Genomic DNA, 23,721 nt, shown 5'->3' with positions numbered 1-23,721 from the left:
TGTGTTAAATTTGTTGTCTTTACCCCGCACCTCCGATTAGCGTTGTTAACTACGTACGGTGTGAAAGAAGTTCAACATACATATATATGACCTGCCAATCAACTGTGGTAGCCAGGTCCCTTCTGAAAAAAAAGCTACGTAGCTCAGTGGGGCTTTGATGGTCGAGTAAAAATTGTTTCGTTAAACTTGCGCCGCCAAGAATTGTCCAATGTCTGTGGGCCTACATTGGGATCTTTGGCGAACTGTATTAATAAGTGTTTATACACGTAGGAGAAAATCGAAGTACCCAGAGAAAAACCCCATTGTTGCAGAGGAGAGAAATACTCAAACCCCGCACAGATCAAATTGTCTCTTTGTTTGTATATGTGAAACAATTTCAACCGAGAAGATGGATTCTGGCTTTGCAATCATTGGAAGGATTTGATAAAGCATTTCGGGTCTTAATTGATTGTTCACGCTTACGGTTGCTTTTAGACCGCATCCATTATTTTCGTCTCCCCCCTCCTCTTTTCCGAACATAGATGGACTCGTCCATCTCAATAACTGCCAAATCGCTCCCCGTGGTGCTAACATTTAAAAAAAACCCATTGTTGCAGAGGAGAGAAATACTCAAACCCCGCACAGATCAAATGCGGATGGAAAAATAAATCAACTTTGCCGTACTGCAGTGCGCTCTGTCAAACCAGGAGATGGCGACCTGTCAGGCGAGAGGGCACGCGTTTCACCCGAATATGGTCATACCATATTCTTGTTTTTTTCGGTAAAGTCACCACGTAGAAGGGAAACAATAAAATAATAAAAATATAAAACAATACAATTCTCACGACGTTTCGACTGCAACACAAGCAATCATCATCAGGTGTGAAAAACTGTAGTTCATCATTTATACCACTGGGTGGACAGAGGTGTAGGGGCGGGATTGGGGGAGGGGGATTTAAGAATCTTGCACCGTTGTTTCAGATCGATTAAAAATCGAGCCGGCGACCTCTGGATTGCAAGTCGCAGTGTGCTGACCACTGCACCGCAGCAAGGAACCATTAACAACAAGAGCCAGTGGACATAAACACATTACGTAAAAGTAAATGCAACCCTGTCTGCGGAGTGCAATGTTTTCTTTATGGGTGTTCAGTGTGCTAACTATGAGACTACACCAATAGAAATGACAGCAGCAATCGATAATCCAGGTCAGATTGCACATACTAGGTAGATTTTACGCGTGCGTTCTCTTTCTATGAGGCCTCGCATGGCAGGAATGCATTTCGGATCCCCGCACTGCATCAGTGCCGCATCGGTTGGAGGTCAAGGGGCACTGCAGGGCAGTCCTTAATTGTTGGTTCCCGGTGCTTGTGGACAATACCTGAGCCAGCAAGACATATGCGGCAGATGCAAAATTGCCATAGGTCAGGGGTTCGCAGCCTTTCAAAGAAGAGCCATTTATATTCTTGGTTCTTTCGGTAAAGTCACGTAGAAGGGAAACAATTAAATAATAAAGATATATAAAACAATTTTTATTTAATTTTATTATTGTATTGTTTCCCTTCTACGTGACTTTACCGAAAGAACCAAGAACACGAATCCCTGCAGTCACAAAAGCTTTAAATAAATAAAAAGAGCCGTTTAGTTGTTTTTTTTTTAGTCTTTCACCCAAATAGTCCGAGAGTCACATCACAAAGCAGAGCTGCTTGTACACACACGCAGCAGCGGGTATACGACAGACGAAGAACCCCAACGGGACGCCAACGAGCCAGAATGTAGGCGGCTCTGGAGACGCAGGTTGGCCACCCCCTCCGTGACATAGGTGGCTCACAATTCAAGTGGCAGACCCACGTGAGGTGACCTGGGCGAGCTTAACCCGCCGCCGCCCGCCTCTTTCACTTGTCGCCGATTGGAGAGGAAGATGTCTGGGTGTTATTTGGGATCGACGGAGTGTTCGAACCATAGTTGGTCCTGACAGTGGCCAAACGCTGCGTGCGTCTGCCCCGATGCGATCTGAAGTAGCTCACGAAGTACAGAGTCGGGTTGAGGGCGCAGTTGAGGCTTGCCAGAGGACGCACCGCCTTGTAGGCCTTGGACACTACTTCGGCCCCGCATTCCGTCACGTTGCCCTGGTACAGGAAGAAGATCAGCTTGTTGATGTTGTAGGGCAGGTGGCAGACGACGAAGATGGTGAACACCACCACGATGGTGTACATCGATTTCCTCCTCTTGGTCCTCAGATGCGTTTGTGGGATGATGGCCTCGTTCAAGGACTTCTTCAGTGTGTGGATGATGCAGGAGTAGAAGATGAGGATGACGAAGAAGGGGAGGATGAAGCCCAGCACCGTGAGAGTGATGCCGTAGGGCAGATGCTCTGCTGCCTTGTCGGGTACGAAGTCCCAGCATTCGTCGTTGTCCGGGGTCAACTTGGTGACGCCGCCGAAGTACAGGTACGGCGCCGTCTCCAACAACGTGAACACCCAGATGATTGCGCAGATGGAAACGGCGAACCTCAGCCGCTGCAAGCCACGGGTCGAGATGGGGTGGCAGATGCCGAGGTATCGGTACATGCTTATGGCCGTGAGAAACAGGATGCTGCTGTAGAGGTTAAAGTAGAACAGGAATCGGATGAGGCGGCACATTAAGTCGCCGAAAACCCAGACGTCCTGAATGATGTAGCAGTGGATCAGGAAGATGAGCGAGAGGGCGTAGAGGAAGTCTGTCGCAGCCAGGTTGAGGATGTAGATGGAGTTGCAGCTCCATTTCTTCGTCTTGAAAGCGAGGCGCCAGAATACGAACCCGTTGAGCGTGAGCCCTAAGAAGGCGCAGATGGAGTAGGCGATCGGCAGGTAGATGAATTTGTACGACTCGTTCAACTTGCACACGGAGTTGTTGGAGATGTTGGAACTATTCATCGTGCCTGGGCGCTGTCAGGACATTGGCTGTTTTATGGACACGGGCAGTACCTGTTAGAACACACACAAAAATAATAATATACAATGATTTTATCAATGATGATATTGCTGTGCTTTGTTGTTGTAAAGTAAATATGCTGTGATATAATTTGGGTCTTTCGTTAAAGTCACGTAGATAGGTTCAAATAAAATAAACCAAAAACTACGACGTTTCGGTCACAACACAACCTATCTACGTGACTTTACCGAAAGACCAAAAGAATATGAATTCCTGCAGTCAGGAAAGCTTTAAGTCAAGATTGAAATACCCTTCGTCTTAAATCACAGTTGCTGAGCACAAGGCCGAATGGTCGAAAATGTCGAGCAGAACTGAGCAAACAAACGGCACGCAACTGTGGCTGTCCGCCTGATGATGCTAGTTTAATTACCGGCGAAACGTCGTACTCGAGTTGTAAATGTTGTGGGTTTCAACACACCGGTGTGCTGAACTAGTAACGAATGATCACATTTTGTTTACGTGACAAACCTCACCGATTGGCTGTGTCGGGTGGCGGCACGTTAAACGACGCATTCATATTTACGCAATCTAACCCAGAAAACTTTCTTCGTGGACGATTGAAGTTGTAACGGATGAGCGTGAACACGTTTCGTGACCTGAGCAAGGTCATTGAAAAACAGAAACGTGGGAAAACGGACGGATGGCAGTGAATCCAAAGTGGAGCAGCGTGGAGAAAAATAAAAAGAGGAAGCAGAAAGAGACGCGTTCTCGATTGAGCGATTTGCGGGTTCATTTTGTTATCAGTTTCGCGGCGTTTGGCCAATACCGGTTACATTGCATGGCTTATAGCTGTGGCCGAGAGGAACCCAGATAACCCGGAAGAAACCCAGTTAACCCGGAGGAAACTCACAGTAGAAGAGGGGGAGAACAATATTGATTTGAAGCTTTCGTGACTGCATGTTTCCACGCAGGTAAGACATGTGAGCATGATAGTGCAAAAGATTACACTCTCATGCTCACGTGAATCTCTCACAATCGCTGGCCCCACCCTCTTGCCCGATGCGGCAACCCCCCCTCCCTCCCTCCTATCGGGTCAATATGCAATGCCTCGTCCACAGCAGTCTGATTCTCTCGCACCTGAAGACGGTCGCTTGTTGTTGCGATCGAAGCGTCCTGATCTATTATTTTTTCTACCTACGTGACTTTACCGAAAGAACCAAAGAGTAGGGGGAGAACAATACAACGCCCATTCAAAAATGTGTCCCGAGTCGGGAATCCAACCCAGGGACTTCTTACTCTGCATATTTATATTGCGGTAGGAGGGGGGAATGACAAACTTTAGCCTGGCCTTGAACAGGAGCAGGGAGTTTATAGCACAGATGGCTGGGTGAATTGAGTCCTTGATTATATATGTGCAGTAGAGACGGGAGCGACCTCACTGGTCTGATTCTTGACATCAGTTCACAATCCTCTGATCAGAGGCGACATCTCAAAGGAATGGCAAAAAAAACCCCCACTGCTCAGCACATTTGGTTACCGGGAGAGCTTAAAAACACAACTAAAATAATTAGTACAACACGCATTCCGTTTCGCAAAGAGTCTCGGTGAGGTATGGGCCGTCCATAAATGACATCACGCGATTTTTGACGATTTTTGACCCCCCCCCCCTCGTCACACGGCGTCACACAAATTCAGACCCCCCTCAAATATGACGTCACAAAGCTCTGCCCCCCCCCTCCCCAAAAAAACCACATGCTTCAAATCGCTTTAAACTATTGTCATTGTAGTGCGTATTTAATGTGGCGCTGCACTCTGATGTTGTAGGGGAAAACATTTATTTAAAACGTATATTTAATTAAGTAGAACGTGTTGTCTATATTTATTTAAAGTTGTGCATTTTGATGTGACGTCACAATTCTCAACCGCCCCCCCCCCCCTCTTCACACATCGTCACAAATGTCTGACCCCCGCCCCCCTAGGTGCGTGACGTCATTTATGGACGGCCCCCCATCTATTACGTTAACACAGTTCTGTTTCGCCACTAGCAGGTGACCAGCCATCTGCTGCCTCCGTCTTTGGGTGGGCAAAAAAACAAAACAGAGGGCCACTTTAAAAGTCTCACACAGTCGACGGTGACACGACGCTTTGGTCACGTGACACGATGCTTTGGTCGCGTCACAAGTGGACGCGATTGGCTCCACTGGACGTTTAATGAGCACACCCAATCTGGGCCCTCTCTCTCTCACCGCGTGGTGCGGTCTGTGGACTCGTTGTCTTGCCATTGTGTTGAGGGGCTGCTGCTGCTGCGGTGTTATTATCTTGGTGCGGTGTTTGGGACTGTTGTTGTTTTTTCTGATGCCTTTCCCAATCTGGATGAATCGCACGCATATAATTAATTTACTTATTTATATTTAGTGACCTGCTTACCATTTTCTCTATTTTGCACTCCTATCGTTTTTGTTGTTGTTGTACCGTTTACTGGTTACAACTTTGCTCACCCCCCGCTCCCGTGGCCCACAATGGGGACATCTGTGCAAAAAAAAGCTTCATAGCTCATCAGATTCCACCTCCGCCTGTCTAAATAAAGATTCGGATTCTCCACGCTGCGTGGGCTTCACCGCAGTCATCACAGCCCCCCCGGGGCTTCCATTTCGATCGAGAATGGCGGCGCGTCGCTGCTGTTGGCGAACGAGTCGGCCGTTTGCTGGCGGCGGCGGCGCGTGAACGACTCCCCCAGCCCCCCCCCCCCTCCTCCTTCTCGCAGTGGCAAACGAGAAGGAGACAGCTCGACAGTGGCACTCGAAGCTTGGTGCATTCTGGCAAACAACGTAAAAAAATGGCGACGAGCACGTGCAAGCGTGCACGTGCTCGTCGCCATTGTGTGTGCGGTAGCGTAGCGGTTCGAGTTCGATTCCCGCTCACGGCTAACATCAGTGGCGATTAGCTGAACCGGTCCTGTGCCTCATCTAGGTCGATCCAGCCTCAAGTGAGTATCTGGTGTGTAAAAACATTGCCACTGGGGAGACAAAGGTGGCCGGGCGTGGTGTTGGCCAACCACCCCCCCCCCCCCCCCGTGTGCCGTTCCGGCCATCATAGGTGCTCGCTAACAACACTTTCCCCAACAGTCTGCTAAGGCTATACGGTGGATCTTTGTCTTTGTGGCTTCCAAACAAGCGCGTTGAATGTTAAATGTCAACCCGGGGTGACCTGCGCGGAGGAAAGCGATTGCTCCAGTAACTTTCGGCGGCTTTAATGACGTCTGTTTTCATTGCGCGAGTCACCGTTCCCCTCCTCCTCGACCCTCGCGAGTTCGAGACACCTCGGGGCGCGTTCGGTCGGGGGGGGGGGGGAGTCAGAGGCGCCCCAAATGCAAAAAAAACGTCGTCCCGTGTCAACATTGCAGCAAGCTCCGGCCTAAAAATAAATAAATGGGGATTTGGGGGAGGGGACGGACTCCCGGCGGTAATACAAAACCCTACGCACACGGTTTTCGCTTTGGTGTCAATTAAACAAAACAAAATTGTTTTCCAGTTGACTCTCCACTCAAGTTGCCTTTCTCGGATCCAGCAATTGTGTCCAGACGATTGTGGCTCTGGAGGCGTGGACGCGTGTGCTGGGAGATTGGCTTCTGGTTGTGAAGTGCCCACAACACCATTCCATTTCTCATATTCTGCAGTCACGAAAGCTTTAAACCATTCCATTTCTCGACCAAATGCACCTAGGCCGCGCAATTGTGCGCTCATAATAATAATTTAAGCGTCATTCATGCCAACAGTATTCCCACAACGCTGTACATTAATGATACTGTGTAACAAAAACAAAATATGTTCCTGGGTAGTAAATGTTATTTCCTAATTTGGCTTATGCCTCAAAAGAACAAGAAAATGGCTATTATTCCCCACAAACTTTGCGTTTGTGACCAGGACAGTGATATTTTGAAATTGACCTATTTTCAATGAAAAAACGTGGTGTGCATTTGTGTCATTCCTTCACATGAAGTCCTGGTCACAAAAGCAAAGTTTGTGAGGAATAATAATAGCCATATTATATACTCTCTAGGCATAAGCAATAAAAATATAACAATTAGTACCCAGCAACAAAAATTGTGTTACATCGTGTTATATATAAAGGGCCACATTCCATGTACGTGGTTGGCTACGCACATTAAAACTAAACTTGTTTGAATTGTTCCAGGTAAGGCCCACTGAGTGCGTTGAGCTCTTTTCCACAAGCGACCTGGCCACAAATGAGAGCTCAACGAAGTGGCTTATCACGTGGAAATGTGTCGCAGCCAAACACTCCAAACGCGTGACGTCAATTCTAAACGTGGAGGGAAAACCGGAATCCACACGACCACGGGGAAAGAGAGAGACACGCAAACTCCAAATATACAGCAGCAGCAGGCGTCAGGGTCGGGATCGAACCCGCGACCTCCTGTACACCAGGCGAGGTAGTTAACATCTCCTAGCCACCGTGATGATGAAAGAGAGAGACACGCAAACTCCAAATATACAGCAGCAGCAGGCGTCAGGGTCGGGATCGAACCCGCGACCTCCTGTACACCAGGCGAGGTAGTTAACATCTCATAGCCACCGTGATGATGATGAAAGAGAGAGACACGCAAACTCCAAATATACAGCAGCAGGCGTCAGGGTCGGGATCGAACCCACGACATCCTGTACACCAGGCGAGGTAGTTAACATCTCCTAGCCACCGTGATGATGAAAGAGAGAGACACGCAAACTCCAAATATACAGCAGCAGTCGTCAGGGTCGGGATCGAACCCGCGACCTCCTGTACACCAGGCGAGGTAGTTAACATCTCATAACCAACGTGATGATGATGAAAGAGAGAGACACGCAAACTCAAAATATACAGCAGCAGGCGTCAGGGTCGGGATCGAACCCACGACCTCCTGCATACCAGGCGAGATAGTTAACATCACCTAGCCACCGTGATGATGAGAGAGACAGACACGCAATCTCCAAATATACAGCAGACGTCAGGGTCGAGATGAAACCCACGACCTCCTGTACACCATGCGAGGTAGTTAACATCTCCTAGCCACCGTAATGATGATAAGAGAGAGAGACACGCAAACTCCAAATATACAGCAGGCGTCAGGGTCGGGATCGAACCCACGACCTCCTGTATAGTCGGCGAGGGAGTTATACCCTTTTTGATTTGTATTTCATACTTATTTATATATTATAATTCCCCCTGTTGGCAATACGTTCTGGCGTGGGATCGTGTTAATCATTGTTGTGGTTACTGCTCTGATAAGTTTGCATATACCCACCCCCTGATGTCATGCTGCTGTCCATGGTCTTGGGCTGAGTCTCTGAGTCACTGTGTAATTCTACGGTTCTCAATCTTGATTTGAAGCTTTCGTGACAGCAGAAAGCCATCCTCTTTGGTTCTTTCGGTAAAGTCACGTAGGTAGAAAAAGAAAACAAAATCAAAATAATATATCACGACGTTTCGATCGCAACACAAGCGGTCGTCCTCGGGTGGAAAAAGAAAAATCTAGCAGTGGAACTGCTGATCGACGGATCTCTATGCAACTCTGTGGGTCTCTATGTAACGTTATGGGCCACTGTGTAACTCTATGGGTATCTAAGCAACTCTATGGGTCTCTATGTAACGTTATGGGCCACTGTGTAACTCTATGGGTCTCTATGTAACGTTATGGGCCACTGTGTAACTCTATGGGTCTCTATGTAACTCTATGGGTCTCTATGCAACTCTATCGATGGCGATGTTGCTCTATTCGTCTCTATGCAACTCTATGGATCTCTACAGCACTGTGTCTCTGTGTAACTCTATGCATTTTAACACGTAGGCTTTGGTGACCAATATCATCCATAATAGAGGTTTTTGGGTTAGATCGTATAAGTAAATAAATGTGTCGTTAAAACCCGCCACCACCCGACAGCCAACTAGTAAGGGTTGTCACGTAAACAGAACGTGGCCAATTCGTCACTAGTACAGCACACCGGTGTGTTGGAGAGCCAAGCCACATTTACCATCTGAGTACGACGTTTCGCCAGTAGTTGCAACTCTGCTTCATCAGGCGACAGCCAGATTTGTAGAGAAGTCTAACTGTTTCGTTATAGAGGCGTAGATGTCGTGACCACGCTTCTGCGCTCTTGCACAATGTGGGGAGGGATTACTGAGGCAACGTACATTCTGCATGTGCATTATGCAGGCCCTTTGAACTTGTCCTTCCTGTCTATTGCCAATTTGTCTTAGGAATACAGATTTTTAATGACCATGCACCACCTGCAATCGCATGGACGAGGACGCTGTCGCTGAAGCACCAAAGTTCAAAAGTTTGCAAAATAATTCACAGGGCGGAGGGCGGCCGCATGCGGCGGCTCTTTAAAGGACTACGGTGCAGCTCTTGGCTCTTCTTGTTATTTTTTTGTCCATCCCTTACCGTGGGAGTCCAGTTCACTGTGAAACGTTTTTTGGGTTAGATCACGCAAGTATAACTGTGTTGTTAACCCGCCACCACACGACACAGCCAACCGGTAAGGTTTGTCACGTAAGTAAAACGTGCACCAATGATAATAGGGTTTTTCCCCTTTTTTCTGGCAACAAAACTGAAACCTTTTCACAAGGATTCATGTCTGCATTAACCACAATACTGCAGTCAAAATGCAATAAAAAAACACTATGATAATATATGCATTGTCCTTGAAACTGATTGGTCCATACCAAGGGACGGCTTTCTTTTGAGCCTTTTGGCGTCATCTGGTCGAGCACCAATTGGGTCGATGCTCAAAAGAAAGCCGTCCCTTGGTGTGGACCAATCAGTTTCAAGGACAATGCATATATTATCATAGTATGTTTTTTGTTTGCATTTTGACTGCAGGTATTGTGGTTAATGCAGACATGGATCCTCGTAAAAAGGTTTCAATTTTGTTGCCAGAAAAATGGGGAAAAACCCTTTTATTATATTTTGGTACTGGCAAAGGAGGTCTAATGGTGCACCAATGAGTTGCTACTTCAGCCCACCGGTGTGTTGGAGAGTAAATCCACAACATTTACAATTGAGTACCGTGACATTTCGCTGGTAATTACCCCCAGCATCATCGGTCGATTTTGCCAGAATTGCTTTTTTGTGTTTAGCGTGTTGTCCTTCCACCCGCACCTCCGATTGGCGCGTTTGGCTACGTACGGTGCAAAATAATTTCTACATACATACATAGCATCACCACATCATCATCATCTACCACCTCCACAGCATCATCACCATCACCACGTCGTTATCAAGCCACTGGAACAATGCACTATGAAATCTAGATCGAAAACTTATTTTCTTTAGAACCGTTTTTTCGTGTGTTAGTTGCTTGTCCTTCCCCCCCGCATTTCCGATTAGCGCGGTTGGCTACGTACGGCGCAAAATAAGTTCAACACGCAGGAATACGACTGTGCAAAAAAAAGTAAATGGGAGTAAGAATAACACGTCTCCGGAAGGGACAAATGGTGACAAAGAATAACCAGTAGCAACCAAAGGAGGGAATGCAGAGATGGAGCCATGAAATCGACACCTTTTTGAGGTGCCAGGTAGATCATGAAAGCTGGCCATGAAAGCTGACGGCGGATTGGGGAGGCCTTCATCCAGCAGTGGATTGATTATGGCCGATGCTGACCATTAACAAAAATGTTTACTTCGAAAATATTAGCAGAGCATGTCTGTTTGCAGGTTCACCACAAGTACGCGTGATTAATGCAGACTTTGAACATCTTAACACCTGTTTTATTGCCAGAAAGGGTAAAACCTATTCTTTATTGTTCATACCCAAGAGAGTACATTATTCGACGCTGGCAACGCATGGCCCACACAATACAAACAACATTCACGATGTCTTCACGGAAACGAATCGACCATCGAGAAGCGGGAGCAGAACCACCGTGACACCACTTAACGGAGCTGAATTCTCCAATCGATCGAAGACACAGCCGCTTTGTCGGAGAAGACCCCCCCCCCCCGCCGCCCTCAGACAGTGGCAGAGTAGAGGGCAGCGGAAAAAAAAGACATCCCTTACCACCGTTTTTTGTTCCGCGAAGACTTCGAGACGCGCCGACGCCGCCGACGCCGCCGCCGCTGCCGCTGCTGTGTTTATTTTTCGTGGCTACGTTGCCACGGTGGGCCCCCTCGGCTCCTGCCTGCTCAGGAGGGGGAGCCGCCGCCGCCGCCGCCGCTGCTGCCACCACCCCCCCTCCCGCGTCAGCACGTGCACCCGTGCTCGACCCGACGATCTCCCGTCGGAAAGCGTCGCCCGTTCAGCGAGCGCCCCGCGTTGGGTTTTGACCGCAGTCCCCCTTCGTGTGATGGAGGCGGTGAGGTTGTGGGTTGGGGGTTGGTGGGAGCGGTGATGTACGTCGAGTCACCGGTCAGGATCCAGTCCGGGCCCCCTCGGGGCGCATTCTATCGTAAAAATACACGCGTGCACAGCTCGCCAGAACTCGTATTTCTCGTCCGGCGCGCGAATTAATTTGCGGAGCGCGCGATGTCTCCGAGCGCGTGGCTGTCTCACGCCCAGGGTTGAACGTCGACGATTTGGTAGTCCTCGCTTTTGCAATCTCGACGAGCTAGCTTTTTTTAAAGAAAACGCACTAAAAGAAACTAATTGGCATGCTGTCTTCGTGACGAGAACGAGCGGAGAGCCAAAACTGAGATGCAGACCTCCCTTGGGGCAAAGAAAGCCCGGTTTGCTGCTGCTGCTGCCAGAGTTTTATGTTTCAGGTTTATTGCAACATTTTTTTTGACAAACACTTATGTTAATTGGATTAATTTTTTTTGGACCGAGACGCTGAAAGGCTCGCCGGCACGCACCGCTGGTGAGAACGTCCTGCAGTGTTAGTCACGTGGGCCATGTCACCTGGCCCACGTCAGGTGACTTAGCGCTGAATCGCGACGAGAATGTTGCACACTTCATCAACAATTCGCCGTCAGAATTCTCGGCAGCAGTAGGGATATTTTTTCGTGTGCGTGTGTGTGTGTTTTTTACATGCGGCTGGTCGTTTGATCCCGAGATATTGTCGATTGTTGCTCATCCATTCACTGTTTCGTGGAGATCGATCGCAGCAGAGGCGGTGGAGCGGGTGGCACAGTGGTGAGCGCACTGCGTCATCTACCTATGTAGGTGGATTATTATCGGCAGTGGCTAACACCAGTGGAGAGTAACATCTGACGATGTTCATTTGCAGGTCTAAACAAGATAGTAGTAAATTTTGATTTAAAGCTTTCGTGACTGCAGTAATTCATATTCTTAGTTTTTTCGATAAAGTCACGTTGAAGGGAAACAACAAAATAATAAAATATATGAAATATATATTTATATATTATATATTATATATTCAACGTGACTTTACCGAAAAAACTAAGAATAAGATAGTAGTAGTAGATGAGGAATAAAACCAATACTGAGGTTGATTGGATCGAGTCCCAACATTGGTCACTGACTAAATAAATAAAATTGTTAACACTGACACATGGTCACTGGTGACAAAAACTCAACACGTTCATCAGCAACACTGCAGCCTTCAAAGACACCTTTATGTCCCAGGAATACTACCTCAAAAAGTGGACACTCCTGGGAAAAAGAAGGCAGGTGGCCACCCAGTAAGGCACCGCGGTGGCGAGATGTTAACTACCTTGCCTAGTATACAGGTGGTTATGGGTGTGATCTCGACCCTGACGCCTGCTGTAGGTTTGGCGTTTGCACATTCGTGGTCGCGTGGATTTTTCTCCAGGTCCTCCGGTTATTCCCTCCACAATTTGGATTCAACGTGCGTTTAGAATATATATTCGTCTGCTATGAATTTCCACTTGATAAGCCACTTAATTGGACTATCATTCGTGATAGCCAGGTCGCTTCAGAAAAAAGGGATACAACTCATTGGGGCCTTACCCGGTAAAACAAAAAAATCGAATAGGTCTTGTGTTTCAGAGACGAGGGAAGGAGACAGAGGGAGCCAGTTACAACTTCCCATGTACGCGGCCCTGGTGACATTGTTGTGTGAGAGCCAGGGCAGGGGCCGGCAAACAAAAGTAACAAGAGGAGACATTTGTTTTGTATTTACGGGCAGTCCTCGGGTTACGAACCTAATTCGTTCCCGAGACCCGTTCGTAAGTCGAACGGGATCGTTAATTCGGAACACAATAATGCACCGTGTTCAAGCGACCACACGGTCAGTATTATGAAATGTGTTACGGTTCAACAAAAAGGGAAGCAATGTTAAACTCATAATTAAGAATAAATATTGGGCATTTACATGTAACACTGTTAAAAAATACTCCATGGTAAATAAAACAAAGTAACAAATAGTAAAAAAACCCTTTAATTTTCACTTACCTTGAACTCTGATGCTAGCTTGTAGTCGGAAGGGGGGGTCATGAGTTACTGCAATTGCACACACACGGACACACACGAGGCACGCACACACACACACACAGACACTCACCCCAACGACACAACCCCCCGTGTAGCCTCTAACAGGGCGTATGAAGGCCGGCACGGCACGCGAGAGGGTGGGTGGACAGCACCACGCCCGGCCGCCTTTGTCTCCCCAGTGGCGATGTTTACACACCGCACCAGCTACTCATTTGAGGCTGAGTCGACATAGGGGAGGCCCAGGACCGCTTCAGATAATCGTCACTGGTGTTGGCCGTGAGCGGGAATCGAACTCGGTCCGCCGGTTTCGCAGCGCAGCGCGCTCACTGCTACAATGCGTGCACACACACGCGCACACGTGTGTGTGTGTGTGCATGCGCACACTCATGCAAACACTCACTACATCTCATGGAGGATCGCTCCTCTGAACAGAATAGTTCCGCGGGTTCAGGCTGCAATTGCCAGTTCGCGTTTTAAACGAATATAAAAATATATATATATATCTTTCATGGAAGCTGGTTTCGTAAGTACGGGTGTTCGTAAGTACGGGAGTTCGTAAGTTGTGCGCTCGTAAGTCGAGGGCTCTCTATATTTGGGTGGTCCTGAATAAATAAAAGTCACGAAGCAATCCTTGAAGAGGCGGCATGCGGCTCAGGAGCCTCAGGGTTGCCGACCTCTGGCCAAGAGTGACCACCACCATGCGAGGAGGCGGCGATGCTCAGAATATGGAGAGAGAGAGAGAACGCCATGAACGTATTTTGCCTGTGCCGGTGATCAACGACCATGGTGTCGGAACTGTTTTGGAGGCTGATCGAACCGGGTCATCGGGTCAAGCGAGTTGAGACGCGCGACGGAACGAAGTTGCCATGAGACGAAACAAACAAACCGGACACGTCCCCCGGTGTGCACATCCGACAACGCTTGCCCGTCGTCACACAGAGCCAGGATCTGTCTTGGCTGAGCGGCCTTTCTCTGTAAGCTGCACTGGCAAGCAGACGCGTGGATCCCTCGCTTTCTCCCTCTTTCCTCTCACCCTCCTCCACTGCTGAACACGCGCAACAGCAGCAGCATCAGCAGCATCAGCAGCATCAGCAGCATCCAAAGCACCGTCATTCACCCTCCAAGCAGACACCTGTCTCTCTCACTCGACTACTGCTGAACACTCACAGCACCATCCAAAGTATCATCATCCACCCTCCAAGCAGCAGCTCAAGGCTCTCGCCCGTTCAATGCGTCACCCATCTAGCCTCTCATCTGGTCCAGGCTCCTACCTGGTCGAGGTTTTCACCTGGTCGAAGTTTTCACCTGGTTCAGACTCTCACCTGGTTCAGCCCCTCACCTGGTTCAAACTCTCACCTGGTTCAAACTCTCACCTGGCTCAGACTCTCACCTGGTTCAGCCTCTCACCTGGTTCAAATTCTGACCTGGCCCAGGTTATCACCTGGTCCAGGCTTTGACCTGGTCGAGGTTCTCACCTGGTTTAGGCTCTCACTTGGTTTAGGCTCTCACCTGGTTTAGGCTCTCACCTGGTTGAGGAACTTACCTGGTTCAGGCCCTCATCTGTTTCAGGCCCTCACCTGTCGTGGCTCTCACCTGTTCATTCTCTCAGCTGTTCATGCCGGCATACGAGGGACTTTGAGCTGTGTCTGGCTCCCCGCCTCCGAATTTTCAATCGAACAATTGCGTCAGCTTCGTGTAACAAACGCGCGTTAAAAGGTGTGTTATTATCAGCATGTTCTGCACCTACGAATTAACTGTCACCATCATTATCACGATACATGGGCAAAGATAGCCCGTAGGTGTCCACTGCACGTGCAGTCAATTTGTTTCTACTTTCCTCTGTGTTGTGCCAATATGGTCAAGCAGTGGCCACATGTGTGTGTATGTTGAACTTCTTTCACACCGTGAGTAGCCAACCATGCTGATTGAAGGTGCGGAGGGGGAAGACAACAAACAATGGGTCTCTACGTGAGTCTATGGGTCTCTGTGTGAGTCTATGGGTCTCTGTGTGAGTCTATGGGTCTCTACGTGAGTCTATGGGTCTCTGTGTGAGTCTATGGGTCTCTGTGTGAGTCTATGGGTCTCTGTGTGAGTCTATGGGTCTCTGTGTGAGTCTATGGGTCTCTACGTGAGTCTATGGGTCTCTGTGTGAGTCTATGGGTCTCTACGTGAGTCTATAGGTCTCTACGTGAGTCTTTGGGTCTCTGTGTGAGTCTATGGGTCTCTACGTGAGTCTATGGGTCTCTACGTGAGTCTATGGGTCTCTGTGTGAGTCTATGGGTCTCTACGTGAGTCTATGGGTCTCTACGTGAGTCTATGGGTCTCTACGTGAGTCTATGGGTCTCTGTGTGAGTCACTGGGGGTCTCTGTGTGAGTCTATGGGTCTCTACGTGAGTCTATGGGTCTCTGTGTGAGTCTATGTGTCTCTGTGTGAGTCTATGGGTCTCTGTAGGAGTCTATGGGTCGCTGTGTGAGTCTATGGGTCTCTGTGTGAGTCTATGGGTCTCTACGTGAGTCTATGGGTCTCTGTGTGAGTCTATGGGTCTCTGTGTGAGTCTATGGGTCTCTACGTGAGTCTATGGGTCTCTGTGTGAGTCTATGGGTCTCTGTGTGAGTCTATGGGTCTCTACGTGAGTCTATGGGTCTCTGTGTGAGTCTATGGGTCTCTGTGTGAGTCTATGGGTCTCTGTGTGAGTCTATGGGTCTCTACGTGAGTCTATGGGTCTCTGTGTGAGTCTATGGGTCTCTGTGTGAGTCTATGGGTCTCTACGTGAGTCTATGCATCTCTGTGTGAGTCTATGGGTCTCTACGTGAGTCTATGGGTCTCTGTGTGAGTCTATGGGTCTCTACGTGAGTCTATGGGTCTCTACGTGAGTCTATGGGTCTCTACGTGAGTCTATGGGTCTCTGTGTGAGTCACTGGGGGTCTCTGTGTGAGTCTATGGGTCTCTACGTGAGTCTATGGGTCTCTGTGTGAGTCTATGTGTCTCTGTGTGAGTCTATGGGTCTCTGTAGGAGTCTATGGGTCGCTGTGTGAGTCTATGGGTCTCTGTGTGAGTCTATGGGTCTCTACGTGAGTCTATGGGTCTCTGTGTGAGTCTATGGGTCTCTGTGTGAGTCTATGGGTCTCTACGTGAGTCTATGGGTCTCTGTGTGAGTCTATGGGTCTCTGTGTGAGTCTATGGGTCTCTACGTGAGTCTATGGGTCTCTGTGTGAGTCTATGGGTCTCTGTGTGAGTCTATGGGTCTCTGTGTGAGTCTATGGGTCTCTACGTGAGTCTATGGGTCTCTGTGTGAGTCTATGGGTCTCTGTGTGAGTCTATGGGTCTCTACGTGAGTCTATGCATCTCTGTGTGAGTCTATGGGTCTCTACGTGAGTCTATGGGTCTCTGTGTGAGTCTATGGGTCTCTACGTGAGTCTATGGGTCTCTGTGTGAGTCTATGGGTCTCTACGTGAGTCTATGGGTCTCTGTGTGAGTCTATGGGTCTCTGTGTGGGTCTATGGGTCTCTGTGTGGGTCTATGGGTCTCTGTGTGAGTCTATGGGTCTCTGTGTGAGTCTATAGGTCTCTACGTGAGTCTATGCGTCTCTGTGTGAGTCTATGGGTCTCTACGTGAGTCTATGCGTCTCTGTGTGAGTCTATGGGTCTCTGTGTGAGTCTATGGGTCTCTGTGTGAATCTATGGGTCTCTGTGTGAGTCTATGGGTCTCTGTGTGAGTCTATGGGTCTCTACGTGAGTCTATGTGTCTCTGTGTGAGTCTATGGGTCTCTGTGTGAGTCTATGGGTCTCTACGTGAGTCTATGGGTCTCTACGTGAGTCTATGGGTCTCTGTGTGAGTCTATGGGTCTCTACGTGAGTCTATGGGTCTCTGTGTGAGTCTATGGGTCTCTACGTGAGTCTATGGGTGTCTGTGTGAGTCTATGGGTCTCTACGTGAGTCTATGGGTCTCTGTGTGAGTCTATGGGTCTCTACGTGAGTCTATGGGTCTCTGTGTGAGTCTATGGGTCTCTGTGTGAGTCTATGGGTCTCTGTGTGAGTCTATGGGTCTCTGTGTGAGTCTATGGGTCTCTACGTGAGTCTATGTGTCTCTGTGTGAGTCTATGGGTCTCTGTGTGAGTCTATGGGTCTCTACGTGAGTCTATGGGTCTCTACGTGAGTCTATGGGTCTCTGTGTGAGTCTATGGGTCTCTACGTGAGTCTATGGGTCTCTGTGTGAGTCTATGGGTCTCTACGTGAGTCTATGGGTGTCTGTGTGAGTCTATGGGTCTCTACGTGAGTCTATGGGTCTCTGTGTGAGTCTATGGGTCTCTACATGAGTCTATGGGTCTCTGTGTGAGTCTATGGGTCTCTGTGTGAGTCTATGGGTCTCTACGTGAGTCTATGGGTCTCTACGTGAGTCTATGGGTCTCTGTGTGAGTCTATGGGTCTCTACGTGAGTCTATGGGTCTCTACGTGAGTCTATGGGTCTCTACGTGAGTCTATGCGTCTCTGTGTGAGTCTATGGGTCTCTGTGTGAGTCTATGGGTCTCTGTGTGAGTCTATGGGTCTCTGTGTGAGTCTATGGGTCTCTGTGTGAGTCTATGGGTCTCTGTGTGAGTCTATGGGTCTCTGTGTGAGTCTATGGGTCTCTGTGTGAGTCTATGGGTCTCTGTGTGAGTCTGTGGGTCTCTGTGTGAGTCTATGCGTCTCTGTGTGAGTCTATGGGTCTCTGTGTGAGTCTATGGGTCTCTACGTGAGTCTATGGGTCTCTGTGTGAGTCTGTGGGTCTCTGTGTGAGTCTATGCGTCTCTGTGTGAGTCTATGGGTCTCTGTGTGAGTCTATGGGTCTCTACGTGAGTCTATGGGTCTCTACGTGAGTCTATGGGTCTCTACGTGAGTCTATGGGTCTCTGTGTGAGTCTATGGGTCTCTGTGTGAGTCTATGGGTCTCTGTGTGAGTCTATGGGTCTCTGTGTGAGTCTATGGGTCTCTGTGTGAGTCTATGGGTCTCTGTGTGAGTCTGTGGGTCGCTGTGTGAGTCTATGCGTCTCTGTGTGAGTCTATGGGTCTCTGTGTGAGTCTATGGGTCTCTACGTGAGTCTATGGGTCTCTGTGTGAGTCTGTGGGTCTCTGTGTGAGTCTATGCGTCTCTGTGTGAGTCTATGGGTCTCTGTGTGAGTCTATGGGTCTCTACGTGAGTCTATGGGTCTCTGTGTGAGTCCATGGGTCTCTGTGTGGGTCTATGGGTCTCTGTGTGGGTCTATGGGTCTCTGTGTGAGTCTATGGGTCTCTACGTGAGTCTATGGGTCTCTGTGTGAGTCTATGGGTCTCTACGTGAGTCTATGGGTCTCTACGTGAGTCTATGGGTCTCTGTGTGAGTCTATGGGTCTCTGTGTGAGTCTATGGGTCTCTGTGTGAGTCTATGGGACTCTGTGTGAGTCTATGGGTCTCTGTGTGAGTCTACGGGTCTCTGTGTGAGTCTATGGGTCTCTGTGTGAGTCTATGGGTCTCTGTGTGAGTCTACGGGTCTCTGTGTGAGTCTATGGGTCTCTGTGTGAGTCTATGGGTCTCTGTGTGAGTCTACGGGTCTCTGTGTGAGTCTATGGGTCTCTGTGTGAGTCTATGGGTCTCTGTGTGAGTCTATGGGTCTCTGTGTGAGTCTATGGGTCTCTGTGTGAGTCTATGGGTCTCTGTGTGAGTCTATGTGTCTCTGTGTGAGTCTATGGGTCTCTGTGTGAGTCTATGGGTCTCTGTGTGAGTCTATGGGTCTCTACGTGAGTCTATGGGTCTCTGTGTGAGTCTATGGGTCTCTACGTGAGTCTATGGGTCTCTGTGTGAGTCTATGGGTCTCTACGTGAGTCTATGGGTCTCTGTGTGAGTCTATGTGTCTCTCTGTGTGAGTCTATGGGTCTCTGTGTGGGTCTATGGGTCTCTGTGTGAGTTTATGGGTCTCTGTGTGAGTCCATGGGTCTCTGTGTGAGTCTATGGGTCTCTGTGTGAGTCTGTGGGACTTTGTGTGAGTCTATGTGTCTCTGTGTGGGTCTATGGGTCTCTGTGTGAGTTTATGGGTCTCTGTGTGAGTCTATGGGTCTCTGTGTGAGTCTATGGGTCTCTGTGTGGGTCTATGGGTCTCTGTGTGGGTCTATGGGTCGCTGTTTGAGTCTATGGGTCTCTGTGTGAGTCTATGGGTCTCTACGTGAGTCTATGGGTCTCTGTGTTAGTCTATGGGTCTCTGTGTGAGTCTATGGGTCTCTGTGTGAGTCTATGGGTCTCTACGTGAGTCTATGGGTCTCTGTATGAGTCTATGGGTCTCTGTGTTCGTCTACGGGTCTCTGTGTGAGTCTATGGGTCTCTGTGTGAGTCTGTGGGACTTTGTGTGAGTCTATGTGTCTCTGTGTTAGTCTATGGGTCTCTGTGTGAGGCTATGGGTCTCTGTGTGAGTCTATGGGTCTCTGTGTGAGTATATGGGTCTCTACGTGAGTCTATGGGCCTCTGTGTGAGTCTATGGGTCTCTGTGTTCGTCCCGGGTCTCTGTGTGAGTCTATGGGTCTCTGTGTTAGTCTACGGGTCTCTGTGTTAGTCTACGGGTCTCTGTGCGAGTCTATGGGTCTCTGTGTGATTCTATGGGTCTCTGTGTTAGTCTACGGGTATCTCTGTTAGTCTACGGGTCTCTGTGCGAGTCTATGGGTCTCTGTGTGAGTCTATGGGTCTCTGTGTGATTCTATGGGTCTCTGTGCGAGTCTATGGGTCTCTGTGTTAGTCTGTTGGTCTCTGTGTTAGTCTACGGGTCTCTGTGTGAGTCTACGGGTCTCTGTGTGAGTCTACGGGTCTCTGTGTGAGTCTATGGGTCTCTGTGTTCGTCTACGGGTCTCTGTGTGATTCTATGGGTCTCTGTGCGAGTCTACGGGTCTCTGTGTTAGTCTACGGGTCTCTGTGTGAGTCTATGGGTCTCTGTGTGAGTCTGTGGGACTTTGTGTGAGTCTATGTGTCTCTGTTTTAGTCTATGGGTCTCTGTGTGAGTCTATGGGTCTCTGTGTGAGTCTATGGGTCTCTGTATGAGTCAATGGGTCTCTGTGTGAGTCTATGGGTCTCTACGTCAGTCTATGGGTCTCTGTGTGAGTCTATGGGTCTCTACGTGAGTCTATGGGTCTCTGTGTGAGTCTATGGGTCTCTGTGTTCGTCCCGGATCTCTGTGTGAGTTTATGGCACTCTGTGTTAGTCTACGGGTCTCTGTGTTAGTCTATGGGTCTCTGTGTGAGTCTATGGGTCTCTGTGTGAGTCTATGGGTCTCTACGTGAGTCTATGGGTCTCTGTATGAGTCTATGGGTCTCTGTGTTCGTCTACGGGTCTCTGTGTGAGTCTATGGGTCTCTGTGTGAGTCTGTGGGACTTTGTGTGAGTCTATGTGTCTCTGTGTTAGTCTATGGGTCTCTGTGTGAGTCTCTGGGTCTCTGTGTGAGTCTATGGGTCTCTGTGTGAGTATATGGGTCTCTACGTGAGTCTATGGGTCTCTGTGTGAGTCTATGGGTCTCTACGTGAGTCTATGGGCCTCTGTGTGAGTCTATGGGTCTCTGTGTTCGTCCCGGGTCTCTGTGTGAGTCTATGGGTCTCTGTGTGAGTCTATGGGTCTCTACGTGAGTCTATGGGTCTCTGTATGAGTCTATGGGTCTCTGTGTTCGTCTACGGGTCTCTGTGTGAGTCTATGGGTCTCTGTGTGAGTCTGTGGGACTTTGTGTGAGTCTATGTGTCTCTGTGTTAGTCTATGGGTCTCTGTGTGAGTCTCTGGGTCTCTGTGTGAGTCTATGGGTCTCTGTGTGAGTATATGGGTCTCTACGTGAGTCTATGGGTCTCTGTGTGAGTCTATGGGTCTCTACGTGAGTCTATGGGCCTCTGTGTGAGTCTATGGGTCTCTGTGTTCGTCCCGGGTCTCTGTGTGAGTCTATGGGTCTCTGTGTTAGTCTACGGGTCTCTGTGTTAGTCTACGGGTCTCTGTGCGAGTCTATGGGTCTCTGTGTGATTCTATGGGTCTCTGTGTTAGTCTACGGGTATCTCTGTTAGTCTACGGGTCTCTGTGCGAGTCTATGGGTCTCTGTGTGAGTCTATGGGTCTCTGTGTGATTCTATGGGTCTCTGTGCGAGTCTATGGGTCTCTGTGTTAGTCTGTGGGTCTCTGTGTTAGTCTACGGGTCTCTGTGTGAGTCTACGGGTCTCTGTGTGAGTCTACGGGTCTCTGTGTGAGTCTATGGGTCTCTGTGTTCGTCTACGGGTCTCTGTGTGATTCTATGGGTCTCTGTGCGAGTCTACGGGTCTCTGTGTTAGTCTACGGGTCTCTGTGTGAGTCTATGGGTCTCTGTGTGAGTCTGTGGGACTTTGTGTGAGTCTATGTGTCTCTGTTTTAGTCTATGGGTCTCTGTGTGAGTCTATGGGTCTCTGTGTGAGTCTATGGGTCTCTGTATGAGTCTATGGGTCTCTGTGTGAGTCTATGGGTCTCTACGTCAGTCTATGGGTCTCTGTGTGAGTCTATGGGTCTCTACGTGAGTCTATGGGTCTCTGTGTGAGTCTATGGGTCTCTGTGTGAGTCTATGGGTTTCTGTGTTCGTCCCGGATCTCTGTGTGAGTTTATGGCACTCTGTGTTAGTCTACGGGTCTCTGTGTTAGTCTACGGGTCTCTGTGCGAGTCTATGGGTCTCTGTGTGATTCTATGGGTCTCTGTGTTAGTCTACGGGTCTCTCTGTTAGTCTACGGGTCTCTGTGCGAGTCTATGGGTCTCTGTGTGTTTCTATGGGTCTCTGTGTTTGTCTACGGGTCTCTCTGTTAGTCTACGGGTCTCTGTGCGAGTCTATGGGTCTCTGTGTGAGTCTATGGGTCTCTGTGTGATTCTATGGGTTTCTGTGCGAGTCTGTGGGTCTCTGTGTTAGTCTGTGGGTCTCTGTGTTAGTCTACGGGTCTCTGTGTGAGTCTACGTGTCTCTGTGTGAGTCTACGGGTCTCTGTGTGAGTCTATGGGTCTCTGTGTGAGTCTATGGGTCTCTGTCTGATTCTATGGGTCTCTGTGCGAGTCTATGGGTCTCTGTGTTAGTCTATGGGTCTCTGTGTTAGTCTACGGGTCTCTGGGTGAGTCTATGGGTCTCTGTGTGAGTCTATGGGTCTCTATGTGATTCTATGGGTCTCTGTGCGAGTCTATGGGTCTCTGTGTTAGTCTATGGGTCTCTGTGTTAGTCTACGGGTCTCTGTGTGATTCTATGGGTCTCTGTGTGAGTCTATGGGTCTCTACGTGAGTCTATGGGTCTCTGTGTGAGTCTATGGGTTTCTGTGTTCGTCCCGGATCTCTGTGTGAGTTTATGGCACTCTGTGTTAGTCTACGGGTCTCTGTGTTAGTCTACGGGTCTCTGTGCGAGTCTATGGGTCTCTGTGTGATTCTATGGGTCTCTGTGTTAGTCTACGGGTCTCTCTGTTAGTCTACGGGTCTCTGTGCGAGTCTATGGGTCTCTGTGTGTTTCTATGGGTCTCTGTGTTTGTCTACGGGTCTCTCTGTTAGTCTACGGGTCTCTGTGCGAGTCTATGGGTCTCTGTGTGAGTCTATGGGTCTCTGTGTGATTCTATGGGTCTCTGTGCGAGTCTGTGGGTCTCTGTGTTAGTCTGTGGGTCTCTGTGTTAGTCTACGGGTCTCTGTGTGAGTCTACGTGTCTCTGTGTGAGTCTACGGGTCTCTGTGTGAGTCTATGGGTCTCTGTGTGAGTCTATGGGTCTCTGTCTGATTCTATGGGTCTCTGTGCGAGTCTATGGGTCTCTGTGTTAGTCTATGGGTCTCTGTGTTAGTCTACGGGTCTCTGGGTGAGTCTATGGGTCTCTGTGTGAGTCTATGGGTCTCTATGTGATTCTATGGGTCTCTGTGCGAGTCTATGGGTCTCTGTGTTAGTCTATGGGTCTCTGTGTTAGTCTACGGGTCTCTGTGTGATTCTATGGGTCTCTGTGCGAGTTTATTGGTCTCTGTGTTAGTCTATGGGTCTCTGTGTTAGTCTATGGATCTCTGTGTGAGTCTATGGGTCTCTATGTGATTCTATGGGTCTGTATGTGGGTCTATGGGTCTCTGTGTAAGTCTATGGGTCTCTGTGTGAGTCCAAGGGTCTCTGTGTGAGTCTATGCGTCTCTGTGCGAGTCTATGGGTCTCTGTGTGAGTCCATGGGACTCTCTGTGAGTCTATGGATCTCTGTTTGAGTCTATGGGTCTCTGTGCGAGTCTATGGATCTCTGTGTGATTCTATGGGTCTCTGTGCGAGTCTATGGGTCTCTGTGCGAGTCTATGGGTCTCTGTGTGAGTCTATGGGTCTCTGTGTGAGTCTATGGGTCTCTGTGTGAGTGTATGTATGTATGTATGCACTTGTGTTGAACTTCTTTTGCGCCAAAAATAGCCAATCGTGCTAACCGGAGGTGCGGAGGGGAAGGACAACAA

The 23,721-nt window shown here is 49.0% G+C and overlaps 1 protein-coding gene across 1 annotated transcript; it reads right to left on the bottom strand.

Moving 5' to 3' along the window:
- Positions 1 to 1,502: 1,502 nt before the first annotated feature.
- On the bottom strand, positions 1,503 to 4,277 carry LOC116954408 (P2Y purinoceptor 4-like). The gene has a single exon (XM_032974900.2). The coding sequence runs from the start codon at positions 2,889 to 2,891 to the stop codon at positions 1,872 to 1,874; it is 1,020 nt and encodes a 339-aa protein (XP_032830791.1). The 5' UTR covers positions 2,892 to 4,277; the 3' UTR covers positions 1,503 to 1,871.
- Between the last annotated feature and the right edge of the window lie 19,444 nt (positions 4,278 to 23,721).

This window comes from Petromyzon marinus, chromosome 55 (assembly GCF_048934315.1).
Source record: "Petromyzon marinus isolate PM22_M1 ecotype Great Lakes invasive population chromosome 55, UKy_Petmar_22M1.pri1.0, whole genome shotgun sequence".
Classification (NCBI taxonomy): Eukaryota; Metazoa; Chordata; class Hyperoartia; order Petromyzontiformes; family Petromyzontidae; genus Petromyzon; species Petromyzon marinus.
Note: the sequence above shows the minus strand (reverse complement) of the source record. Positions and strands in the feature narration are given on the sequence as shown.